Here is a 12,922-nt window from a genome sequence, read left to right as displayed (position 1 = left end):
AGCTCAGCTGGCGCCTTAAGCCACAGGAAATTCACTGGGACATCTGGAGGGATGTGTGCAGATTATTGCTCATTTAGTCTGTTCTAGACATCAGTAGGGAGAGGACTGAGATGGCTAAACACACACACATACAGACGAGAGGATGCACACACACACAAACAGGCTAGGCTTTGGCAGATTTAACCCCAGGCACACCACAACACACCTGTGTATAATCCCCCATGATGCCCTCTGGTCGTTTGTCCAATCCCCTCGCTTTGCTCCTGTCCTAAGCTCCTCCAATCAGAGGACAGGTCGGGTAAAGTTTGCTTCCATCTCTTTAGCCCTGTGTTAGTGTAAGAGGATGTGAAATGTAAACGCTCCGCTGGTTTGTGTTTGGTCTTATTTTTATTTGATGTGAGATATTTGTTTTAAATAACCTCACTTGTTCGGTTGTTCTAGAAAAGCGTTGCCAGTTGTATGATAACAATACATTTTGTACGATAATATTGCCCTCTGTCTGATGCAGAAAAGGGCCATAATGGACAATAATTTGACAATGTTCTGGTGCATATTTTACCATATGACCTCTTTCCAGCCACGATTCGTGTAGGCTATGATGTTGATGAACGTGACATTTCAAACACTGTGTTGTTTAGCGCTTTGAGCACCAGGAAAAGCGCTATATAAATGTAATGTATTATTGTTACCAATATAATTGATTTCTAATTACAGTGGTTGATTAAGTCTTCCACCAGATATTTTTTTATAATTTAGGATAAGAAAAGATAGATGCAGTAAAGCAGGATATATAATACTAAGTGTATATGAGTCTCCCCTCCACATCTCTGTCTGTTTGCATGCTTACAGGATACCTTTGTTTCTGATGTGGAGGAGGATACAGCCTACATCTCAACTTTTTTAGCAACATAACCTTTATTGACGTGTATCATGAGATGCAGGACTTATTCCTTGATCTTTGTATTTGTTCTTTCTAACCGCACATATTGAGGTGAACATATAGAACCTATATAGATCCCAAATGATCCTGGGTCTTGAGAACAAAGAACAAAAGGCCAACTTCTGTATATTCCCAAACCAACGCCGCTCCATCTTCTCTGAAGGTGTGAAATGCAACCAGACAAAACCTCAACACCACGATAAAAGCTCAGGAAATTACTTCCTTATTTTAGGAGTGATTGATTGTCCCCCTGACCTGTTAGACTGAAGAGGTGGTTAAGAAGAGGAGGCAGACTTAGATAATTGGGCCCGGTGGTATCCAAAGCCCGGCAGGTGTTGAAGAGCTCTCATAACAGGTACCTGGAGCGGCTGCAGCCCTGAACTCGAGCACACCTAGGATTTCACTACCTTGGAAGGAATTTTGGCGTTTTATGTTTGGCATGTCTTTTGTTAAATAGATGAAATGTGAGAAATGCTTGCAGAACCTATTGACATATTGGACATGCCACAAGAAAAACACATACAGGTGTCAAAAATCCTCTGAGGTGTCAACAAATAAATGTTTTGTTTCATCTTTTCTTGGCATGAAAATAATGTCATTTGCTCTTTGAAAGGGATGTCAGTTGTTAGAAAAAATCTCCCCATTACAAGAGGGGTGGAATTCCCTTACCTGTTGAAAAGTAGGTGAACGCTTTCACCGTGAGCAGAAGGATCAGAAATAGAATTTTGTTGAAGCATAGGTGTTTTTACTCTTTAATTTCATTAGCGATGCAGGGCTTTCATAGTCCTTCAAATCATTTCAAATGAAGAGGTAAAAGCTTAAATGATAACATTCCTTCTCAGAGAAAAATATGCACGTACGAATCAAAGCTATTGTACTATCCTTATTATTATCTGCGGGCCAGGGGCTCTGTTCCAATTAAAGAATACCACAGATGGACCATTCGGCAAGCATGCACACAAACTAACCTACAATAGGTATAGTAAAGTACCCGGTATTACCGAGCCAAGAGAAGAGCTTTTTACTTTAAAACTATTTAATCAGGAAAATCAACGCCTCACATCAAAGAAATGGAGATGAGGGACAGACGGATAAAGAGGCTCATCAAAGAAGGAGATCTAGTTAGGGATTCAACGCCCTAATTCCCTTTCTCTTAAAACTTTCGTCAGAGGGGGCACAGGGCCAATTTGCTCCCTAAATGGCTGCGTGTGAATGGGCAGATTGCTTTGCATAGCCGCTGGGAATCTGGGCTTCTTCCTCTTTTTCTTCTCCACACGGAGCCTGTGAATTAGAAAAGATCCAAAGACAGATAGGCTTAACGGAGCCCTAGCTACCTTCCTTCAATCCAGAGCCCTGTTCCAAGTTCCAACTAATTCAATCCATGGCCCTACTCAATTAATAGACTTTAATGCACTGTTTCTTCTTTATCTTTTCCCTTTCCTGGGGGACTTCAGTTGGACTAATATCTGCAAAAAGGTTTGGATTGTAAATCTGCCTGAATGTTAAGACAATGACATGTCCCAGCGGCATTACGTCGATCATATATGCATCCTTAATCTCAAACATCTCCTTAATCTCGCTTTCTGGGACTCGACGTACATTAATGTAATGCAGGGCATAAAATATTGACAAATAGTCTTCCCCGTCTCTGGCTCTGTATGCATTACTGTAAGATTCATTAGTCAGAATGTCCTTGATGTGACAGGACCTCCGAGTATCCATACGATGTTCTTTACATAATGTCAAACCAATCATCATCTAGGATTGAAACCCCCCTTAAGGTGTACATTTTCTTTTAATCAAACAAGGGGCTTTTTCACTACTTCTATCTATGCGCTCCAAACCGTACAATTCATTAATTTTGGCCTTGCATTTCCACCAAGGACATATCTATAGCACATTTGCTCTAGAAACCTGAAGTTCTGGGGGAAATAAAGATCACATCGGTCAGTTTCATAAATATTTCAACATCAGCTCTGGCAACACCTTCCCAATATTCTTCAAGGCATTCATGCACCTCATGAGGACCAATATTTAATGCTATCCTCTCCACTCAACAGAAACATTAACCTCATCTGAGTGCAAATGTGTGTACGTCTTTCTGAGCTGGCAGGTCTGAGACCAGCTCTGCGCAATAGGCTTTCTATCACGCCTGCAGTTCCGATTGATCGTCTCGGCAATCAGCAATTAAGCCCTAGTGATCAGAGCGGGAGAGGGAAGGAAGGGGGAGGGAAGAGGAGGTGGGAGGTAGCCCCCTACCCCACCCGGCTCCTCTCTTGTCAGCCCGGGAAAGGCTTCACTCAGCTGGGGTGCGTTTGGCCCGGGGCTGGGCTCACTGGTGGAGGTTAACTCCAGCATAAATAAGCATCTTTGGACTCATTACAGGGATTAGAGAGTAATTCGCCTGCGAGGAAGGAGACGACTGCCAGGGTTTTGGTACAGTTTACTACAGTCTTATAGGGGCGAGGGCCCTGGAGATTACAGAGGGAGAGAGATGGAAAGGCAGCAAAAGAGAGAAAGGCCAAGGGAAAAGAGAGGCTGGCTGTCAAGTGTGTGTGTGTGTGTGTGTGTGTGTGTGTGTGTGTGTGTGTGTGTGTGTGTGTGTGTGTGTGTGTGTGTGTGTGTGTGTGAGTGAGAGAGTCAATCCAAGCCCCTGGCTGCCCCCTTGATCTTGAGCATGTTGGGGTGCTGTGAAAACGGATAATGGGAGTTAGAACGACCGGGCCTGTCTAGAGAGAAGTGTGCTGATTGTTATAACTTTCCCTCATCTCTCTCCCCTCCACTTAGCTAAACAAACACCCAAGAGGTAGCACTCTATCAATTTTAATGATGTTGAAATACAATTTAGGCACAAAATACACAACAAATGCTAATTTGGCCATGATGAGAGGCATCAGAAATTCCTCCCATTATTTATTCAGCTGACTTTCTGCATTTTTCATCAGAACAAATATTCCCATTTCCACACACACACACACACACACACACACACACACACACACACACACACACACACACACACACACACACACACACACACACACACACACACACACACACACACACACACACACACACACACACACACACACACACACACACACACACACACACACACACACACACACACACACACACACACACACACACACACACACACACACACACACACACACACACACACACACACACACACAGCCAATTTGAAGCATAAATCAACACGTTCCCTCATCAAATATATGCTCTGTGTGGTTCTCTGCAGTCTGTCCAGTGCGCCAAAGACAAATAGTTCTGTTCCAAGTCCAGCTGGAGAAACGTTAGGGCCAGAGGATTGTCAATATATGCACACATACATTAAACATAGCAGGTCTATGTGTGTTCAGGAAAGACACTGACATCATAAAGACTGAATTCCACTCATATACTCATTCATGTACACCTCGTGATTTTCCCAAGGACCTCTTTTTTCGTGTTTTAATATACTTTACTAGACATTCTCATATTATATTTGTTCAATGCATTTTCATCAAAATGTGGCACTTTAAGATATCAACATTATTATACAGTTAGTCATAAGTAATTTCCTTTCAATCAGCATTTTAATTATTACAAATCCAAATAATTACATGACTGCTTATTCACATGGCAACCATCTCCACCTCCATCTTCAACGGCTCAGGCTGCCCTGCTTCTGCACCACATTTGGGGCAGGTGAGGTCGGGATCTGCAATACTGTGTGTTTTGATGCAGTAGTAGCAGAAGACATGTCGGCAGCCCACCGTATGGGGCATGGTCGGCCACTCTCCACACAGTCCGCACTCTTTCCACACCCCTTGCTCTTCCGTGCTTCCCTTCCTTTCTGTGCTGTCTCCCCCTGAAACAATCGAGAACACCTTTGCTTTCAGTTTCCTCGTATTGATCAGAGGTAACAGGAAGATTAGGAACTCTGCGAAGCCGTGCCACAGCAGCTCGCGGTTCATGTACTGGTACGTTACGTCCCGGACCACGTTGGGCTTGCTGAAGGCCGCCTGAGCTCCCACAATCCTTTCAGCCAGGACAGGATGGCGACCTTTCCTTAGGAACACGAGGAAGTTGACGAGACTTGCGATCTGTGTGATGCTAGAAACAAGGGTCAGGCTGTTGCGGAGACCCTTTTGGAGTAAGCCACTGTCTACTGCAGACGCTGCTGAACTCAGACTCTGAAGCAGGCTGTAGGAGCGTTCCTGCAGCCAGCGTGGACCCGCAGTGAGCAGCGCCAGGCCCAGCTTCTGCCTGCGAGACAGAGGTCTGTAACGGGGAGACGTAGAGAGGGTGTTGTGGTACCGCAGGCTCAGTAGAGACTGGCCCACAGTGGCACTGTTAGAATAAAGTGTGAACCTCCACAGGAGCAATTGGAGCAGAGCCCTCAGTTCTGGCTCCAGTGGGGTGAGCAGGCCCGGCCGGCAGTAGTGGAAGCACTGGGAGAACTGGGTCCATACCAGCTGCTCTAAGGCTGTGTCTAGTTCAAGGGCATCCAGCTGGCTGATGCGCAGCACTGGGGTCTGCGGGTCGACATCACTTCCTGGACTAGAGCTTTTAGCTGTCCTTTTTTGGTCGTCCTTGCTTTCAAAACCTGCGGGAAAAAAGATAAATGTTCATTATTTTTTTCAGGAAACAGATGTAACAAAGGAGTACAAAAGCTATCCCCAATGACAACAAAACTTATAACAAATATATAAAAAACTACAACCTTGAAATTCCCCTAAAACTGCAAATAAGTTCAAGTACATAAATGTCTCATGACTTAAAATATTTAAATACTTTAATACTGTATTACTGGATCTATTAAAGTCAGGGTCATGAGCAAAATATACACAGAGGCAAAACTATTAAAAGGACAACTGGGTTGTTGGAGGAATGAGGCCCCGGAGGTGAGGCCCATCCTGTTAGGAGGGTTATTTTTTCTTTATACATAGGAACGGAAATCACTTTTCACATGTAAAACCCGTCCTTAATGCAACCTTTGAGCTGTGCAATGCAGAGGAGCAGGGGGTCTTAGACGGCTCTCTCCAGTGTATACACACACAATCCCAAGCACGCACACACACATAGAAACACACACGTAGGAGGCGAAGCCCAGGGGCTCTTGGTGCCTGCTCCCTCTGGAGATAGGGGTGTGTGTACAAATCACATCACTAGGGATTAGGCTAACGGCACAGTCTCTGGTACACCGTAAACATCTGCCAAATGTGGAACAATTTTTCCTCCCCCTAGAGTCGACTCCATATGGGATCCCACCATTGTGACGCCTGGGCTATTTTGCGCTGCATACGTTTAGAAAAGTGCTCACAGTTCCCCCAGTTTTATCTGCCCTTTCCTCAAATGAAACGCTTAAGAAGTGGGAGACTAACTAACGCAGGGAGAGACAGAGCAAAAGGCCCAGAGAGAGAGAGAGAGAGAGAGAGAGGGAGACCGAGAGGCCTTTTCTGACAGTGGCTTTTGTGTCTCACTGAACAGGATTTGTCACGAGGCTTTAAAAGAGATTTCAGCCGGGTAAATATGGCAGTTTTGACAGAAAGAGAGGGAGATGATGGTCACTTTAGACGTTTCTTCAGGAGGTAAAAAAAAACCTTCTTATATACGGTGGCAATGCTCGGGTTTACTGTGGCGCGCAGGACCATCTGTGTATTCATGATGTTTCAATAGAGCCAGGATACACCGTCCAACTAAGTTAGAATTAGCAAATGAATGAAAAAATAGTGAATTCACGCTGAAGTAAGCAGGTGTGACAAATTCATTGAGCTGCATTTGAAATGCTGCCATGTTTAGTGACTAGAACCTCGCCTGTGACGGAAGTGGAGTTTGGGTTTAAAAAAAAAAAGTGGAGGTAGTCTGAATGTGGATGCTCAATAAACACACTCTATTTGTTTAGTTTAATCTGAAAGTTTTTCCTTGATGGGAGAAAATGTGCAGATTATGTGCCTGTGTGTGTGTGTGACTGTGTTTGTATGTCATGGGTAGCCTTGATCTATGCAGAGCTCTAATACATAGCCAAATTAATCTATCAGTCCACGGTTACACACACACACAAACACACCCACACACACACAGGCAGGCAGGTGGTGGAAATCCCCGTCACAGCAGCAGCCCTCTCTGGAGAGCAAACCCGGCCGGGTCCAATATCCTTTTGAAAGCCTTTTATCGAGCAGTTTACAAGTTATGAATGAATATGTTTTATTTGGGGAAACACGGTATTGACAGCCACCTATCAATAGTAATGTGACTATTGTCAAGGGTCTGTCAATATTAATGTAATTATGATGTAGAGGGATCAGAGGGATGCCGGAGTCGGGGGCCAAGTAACATCTCCTGCCCACTGCCATATCAATAGCTGGGATTGCTATTGACAGCTTCCCTTCAGACTTGCAGCACTTGCCAAATATATAACAAGCAGACACTTCAGTCAATGCCGGGCTGCCTATAAAAATTAAGCATTTGAATTTACAGCACTTTTACCGTGGACAGCTGGAAATCCATGTTCCTTATGTAATAGTCAAACGTCGAAGTCAATGCCAGTGTTTACAGAGCACGGTGTACGATAGATCACAGACATTTGCACGCAAAATGTACACAGAGATACAAGCGGACTGACTCTTTCTCTGATGAATTCACTCAGACACACACCTGAAGTGATACATAGAATTTCGCGTGGGTCAGCCAACCAGCGACAAAATGCCCTCTTTTTGAAAGGAGTTCACAAAAATTGACAAAACATCTAGGGTCTTAATTTTTGGAACTTGCTTTTCTGTCAAAGCTGTATAAAACACTTTTAAAAAAAAACATCTTCCTGGGAATATTAAAACGTATTTTTCATTCAGGTCAGATGAGAGGGTTTGGTCTCCCCTTGTTCCCTTAGCCCTTGTTTCGACAAAGATAGCACACTGACTCAAGGCTGACTGCCGTAGCTTACAGCCAACAACAACAACAACAATATCCAATCTAACAGGGAACACACAGCAACACCGCCTCAAGGCGAAAGGGGGCTATGACCAGTGTGAGGAAGGAAAGGAGAGGAAACCAAAGCGTACGGAGCATCAGACGGAAGCTGCACAGCTGCACCGAGTGCTCTGGAAATTAGACAGCGAGCAGTAATGACAGCTAACAAAAAGATGGATAGATAAAGACAAACAAATATGCTTCAGGAAACCTCTAAGCTACTGTCCACTGATACATTGAAGGGAAACTGGGGGAGATGATAGCTAAGGCTGGGGGAGATGATAGCTAAGGAGAAAAAATGAGAGAGGGGAAAACAGATAAGCACAGACCTCTCCCCCTGAGCTGACCTTGAGACTGACGGTCACAATAAAGGAGGAGGGAACCTTCCTAAAGCACATCCACGCTGAGGTGCATCCAGGGAATAGCCTATAGAAAGAGGAAGGATGCACTTTCTTCTTGACCTTGGCTTTGGTGTCTAGGGAAGGGATGAGGGTGTTTAGGGCAGGGGACTAAAGACTGAGGGATGCTGGGAAGGTGGCGTATCTCTGGGGTCTTTTACTGCAGGGGACAGGGGCTCTGAAGCTGCTAACGAGGCTATCAGTCCATGCCATTCGGAAACTATGCGTCCAAAAGTCTAGATTTAGCTGCTGGCGTGGTGCAGGGCTCAAATTCCTGAGCACTTAGCAATGGTTGTTAGCATAATATATTTGCTGAAATAACGCATAAACGTTCTCCTGGCCTTCTATGATGCTTGTAGCGAGAAATAGGCTATGCATTGGCAAAGCATGTTGAATTACAACTTTACATGTTCTTCTCTCGCTCATGTAAATTAATTTGTGTAAAAGCTCTAGTGAATAAAAGCTATTTCTCTGAGCACCCCGTGTCATTTTTTCCCCCTCGCTCGCTCACTTTATTGCCCTTCTTTCGCCAGGAACGAGAGCAGGCCTATTAGCCACGGCCTTCTAATGTCCTCACTATGAAAACGGATGAGAATGTCAGATTAAGAACTTTTAAGAGAGTGATGTCATGCTGCAGACCACAGGCATTACGGGGACGCTAAGATTACCCAGGCGGTAACCAGACTAATTGTTATGAGTCTGTTTCATGAAAAATGAATGTGTGCAAATGCACAGAGGGGTCTTCAGGCTGTGTGTATGTGTGTGCGTTACACACTAATGCTTTATCAAGGCTCTCCCCTTTTTGTAATCACCCAAGACTACTCCGAGCCACGGGGTGAGGGCCAAGTTAATGCCTGAATGCAAAAAAATACACATCAGTTAGAATAGCACGTCTGACGTAGGAAAAAAAATGTTCTCTGCTTAATCTGGTTTGCTCCAGAGGTAAATTATTTAAGAGAATTAATTGATTTCATGAGTAGGAAGGTTGAGTATGCTAGGGCTGTATGAGTAATAAGTACGGGGGTTTGCGAAAAACAACTTAAAAAGTAATGAAACATTTAGAGGGCAGAGAAGCACAATGAACGTGGTAGAAAAAGGGGAACAGCTAATAAAAGAGAAATCTGAAGTTGTGTCTTTCTTACTGAGAGAGCACTGTGGCCTCACCCTCATGCAAATAAAATGTGTTGTACTGAGGAATAATTGATCAGCACATCTCTTAGCTTGTGCTTTATGCATGAAAGCATTTTTCTGTTTTTTAATCTTTGCAACAATTAAAAAGTGAGTGAGAGTATTTTCCGATATTTACCGTCCTGTTCAATCAATGAGAATGGGAAAGCCACTGCAGGCTCAAAATGCTGATAAAGGCACAACACCATGCAGTCATAACACACTGTAGAGATGCTACTTTAAGGAATCCCTCATGTATATGTACGTTTCAATCACTTTTAGGTATTTGATTGCTGCCGTTGAAAATGTTACCCCCAAATGACATGCCAACATGTTAACTGTTACGTTTATTTCACTTTAAAGATGTGCCTTCTGCTAATGTACACAACTATAATAAAAACATACTGTGATACTAACAGACACGGAATATGATGCATATAATTTTGCCGGATTAATTGAGCACGCTGGAGGTTTAGAGAACATCTGTAACATCTGTATGAATGAGCAGAAATACAACTGTGTGCACTGTTGGTCAGACAAAATGTTTGTAACAATGTATGTGCGATATAATTTTACTAAAACTATAAAGCTAATCTGTCAAGCGCACAGATAACCCCCTTGCCTTTATCACTTGACTTCATCTGGAAACTGTAGCCCATAAAATGACCTTATGCCCCCAGAGTGAGATCACAGCCTAATTTAACTTCAGTCACTCTCTTAAAAACACACTCATTACACTAAGTGTTTAGCCCCAGAGACACACGTCTATACTCCAACCTCATGCAATCAGCAGCTCCACATTCCCCCTCATCAGGACATTGTCTTTTAATTTTTTAAGCCCATACCCATCAGTCTTTAACAACAACAAAACCCAAATCTGCTCCATTTTGATAATAAGGCAAAAGCATTATGTGATAATCACAGTAGGGATTAGGTTTTGGCAGAGTGCAAGAGCAGTGCAGTCAAAGCCAGTGGAAAGGAGAGATATAGCCATGAGACAGATAAGGGTAGAAGAGTGATGATTGGGATGAGAGAAATGAAGAGCAGTCTCTTGAAAATCAATAAGATCAACTTTGCCTTGAATCTTAATGTGGAAGGTTTGGATCTCTAGCACTGATTATTTAGAGGAATAATGGAATTATGTGCAGAGCAGTATAACATACTCTTGAAGGGAAACACACTCACAAGGTTACCATCTAAAGTTGCAGTTGTGTAAATAAACCTGGATGTGGCTCGCGATGAATAATAATTTCCTCGTTTGAAACGCATGCACTATAGCCTACACATTGACAGACATTGACAATCGATTTGATTTTTAATGAAAACATGCAGGCAAATGATACTCATAACGCGTCAAACATACAACACTGACAGCAGAAAGCAACACTCAGGGGATAATATTAAACGACGAGTCTTTACATCGTTTATAAAAGCAGATGTTCTGCATTTGAGCTTTCCCTAGAACTAACACGGTATTCAGGAATATCATCCAGACTTTAATGATCGCTAAGCAAAACAACAGATCTGTATTTACCCATTTCTGTTGGCGAACTCAAGTCAGTCCTCACTGATTAGACGAAAACAATGTGTATTTCCGGGTTGTGGATGTAAAACCCACCCCTTAAAGGGAAACCACCAATAGTGTGGAGAAACGTCACGACTATGAAGCCAAAGGGTAAAAATGAGCCAATCAGATCACGCAGCGGCAAACTTTGGGAGGGAGTGTCAGTGGAAATTAGTCTGTTAAAGTCCTCCGTTGTAGTAACGGCAGATAGCGACCAAGTTGGTGAGGCCACGGTAATTAACATAAAACCACACATATAATGTCTTACATGCACTTGTTATGCAAGGCACATACTTGTTTCAGTTGGCGTCACAGTTGTCAGACAATGTAAACTATAAATATGTGAACAGTTTGAAGCAAGCGTGGCAAGCAGTCATTAAGAGTGTTAGCTAGTTAGCTTAAAAAGTGCGTGTACTGTATTTGATCCACGCTGAAAACTTTCACGACAATGAGCAAAAAGACCACTTCACCGGAGTCAGGCGAAAACGTAAAGCTTTTGGGACATGAAAGTGATCATTTGAACCTGCCACCTTCCCCAGAAGAGAAGGTGGAAGTTTCTATCCACGACTCAAACAACATTAAACAGCTTGTAAACGAGTTCAAGGGATTCCACGTGCAGAGATTGACATGTCTCGAGCTGGACACCACTTTAAACAAAGAGGAACGGCAGCAGGTGAGTAAATACGTGAGAGATAGAGCGTTTAAAATTTGTCTAATTGGTAGTGTGGCCGAGCGGTCTAAGGCGCTGGATTTAGGCTCCAGTCTCTCTGGAGGCGTGGGTTCAAATCCCACCACTGCCATTATTATCATTTAACTTTCTCGTTATGACTGATATGCTCACTGTACGACATCAAAACGTCTCCTTATCGACAACTAGTTATTGTACGTGTCTGTTTCCATCTAGATGAAGACACAATATTTTAAATGTCTCATAAGAAATCAACAAATATTGACCCCATTCTGTCTTGAAGTGACAGTTAAGTCAAATTATTTACAAGGCAACCTCAACAGTGTCCTAAGTTAACTTTCCAGGGTTTTGGACCCCATATTTAATTTGTTTAAGTCAACAGCATACATTTCAAATAATTGAGGACCCCATTCAGACTCAAAGTATCTACAGGAAGTGTATTTTCTGCCTACATCTATTGTCATTAGGTTATCATCCATCCAATACAAATCAAAGCACATCCTGTCCACCGTGACTTGGCCATCAGAAGATGACCTCTGTCCCGTCAGACAAATGACAGGAGGAAGCGCAGGGGTGCTTTCATAAAGCCGCAGCACTTGTAACAGGTGGCAAATTGCATTATGTTTCCATCTGAGCGGCAGAGATCAGGAACACAGATCCACACTCATATTTAAAAAAGAGAGGTTTCTAATCATCAGGATTGTCCTGTGACATCATTTAGCGACAGAATGTAGCCTGTGTGAGCTGGGCTGTGCATCAAAGGAAGTGTAACAAGGTTTGGGAGATGGGTTTCGGTCAGCCGGCCCCAGTCTTAACAAGGTTACATGTTTAGAACCCAGGAGCTTCCAAGTCCTAAAGGTTGATATGGACAATTAATCACAAAGCTTGTCCATTGAAAACACAAAGCCCATTCATCCATGAACCCATTGTAGGTTTATGATGTTTCCTATTTTATTCGAACAACCTGCAAATTAAACAATTTATACAAAGTATTTTTTCTTACGCTATAAGGATCAAAGCTGGCAGGCTTAAGGAGTGTTAAGAAAGACATGTATAACGTTTGTAACAATATTCTTTGCCCACAGAAAAGGTTAAGCCAAACAGAACTTAACCCAGGCTATGCTCACTAAACTTTGACTAAATACAACTGAAAAGACTAAATTGGCCTAACGTTTTTTTAAACAAAGTGT

General features: G+C 43.1%; 2 protein-coding genes across 12 annotated transcripts in view; one reads left to right on the top strand and one right to left on the bottom strand.

Moving 5' to 3' along the window:
• Positions 1–3,728: 3,728 nt before the first annotated feature.
• On the bottom strand, positions 3,729–11,112 carry pex2 (peroxisomal biogenesis factor 2). The gene is made up of 2 exons (XM_079662005.1): positions 11,015–11,112; positions 3,729–5,552 (listed from the first exon to the last, which is right to left on the bottom strand). Exons 1-2 carry the CDS (start codon positions 11,016–11,018, stop codon positions 4,579–4,581), a joined length of 978 nt encoding a protein of 325 aa, XP_079518131.1. The 5' UTR covers positions 11,019–11,112; the 3' UTR covers positions 3,729–4,578.
• A 134-nt stretch (positions 11,113–11,246) lies between these two features.
• The window catches only part of LOC307026563 (uncharacterized protein), a 117,352-nt gene continuing 115,676 nt past the window's right edge, over positions 11,247–12,922 (top strand). For all 11 annotated transcript variants that reach the window (XR_013804402.1, XR_013804403.1, XR_013804404.1 and 8 more), the window contains exon 1: positions 11,247–11,717. Coding sequence is in view for 7 of the 11 variants with exons in the window: in XM_079662058.1 (XP_079518184.1) it covers positions 11,493–11,717 (225 nt within the window). In the remaining 4 variants the exon portion in view is untranslated. The remainder of the gene's footprint in view (positions 11,718–12,922) is intronic.

The sequence above is a fragment of the Notothenia rossii genome (assembly GCF_949606895.1).
Source record: "Notothenia rossii genome assembly, chromosome: 12".
Lineage (NCBI taxonomy): Eukaryota > Metazoa > Chordata > Actinopteri > Perciformes > Nototheniidae > Notothenia > Notothenia rossii.
Note: the sequence above shows the minus strand (reverse complement) of the source record. Positions and strands in the feature narration are given on the sequence as shown.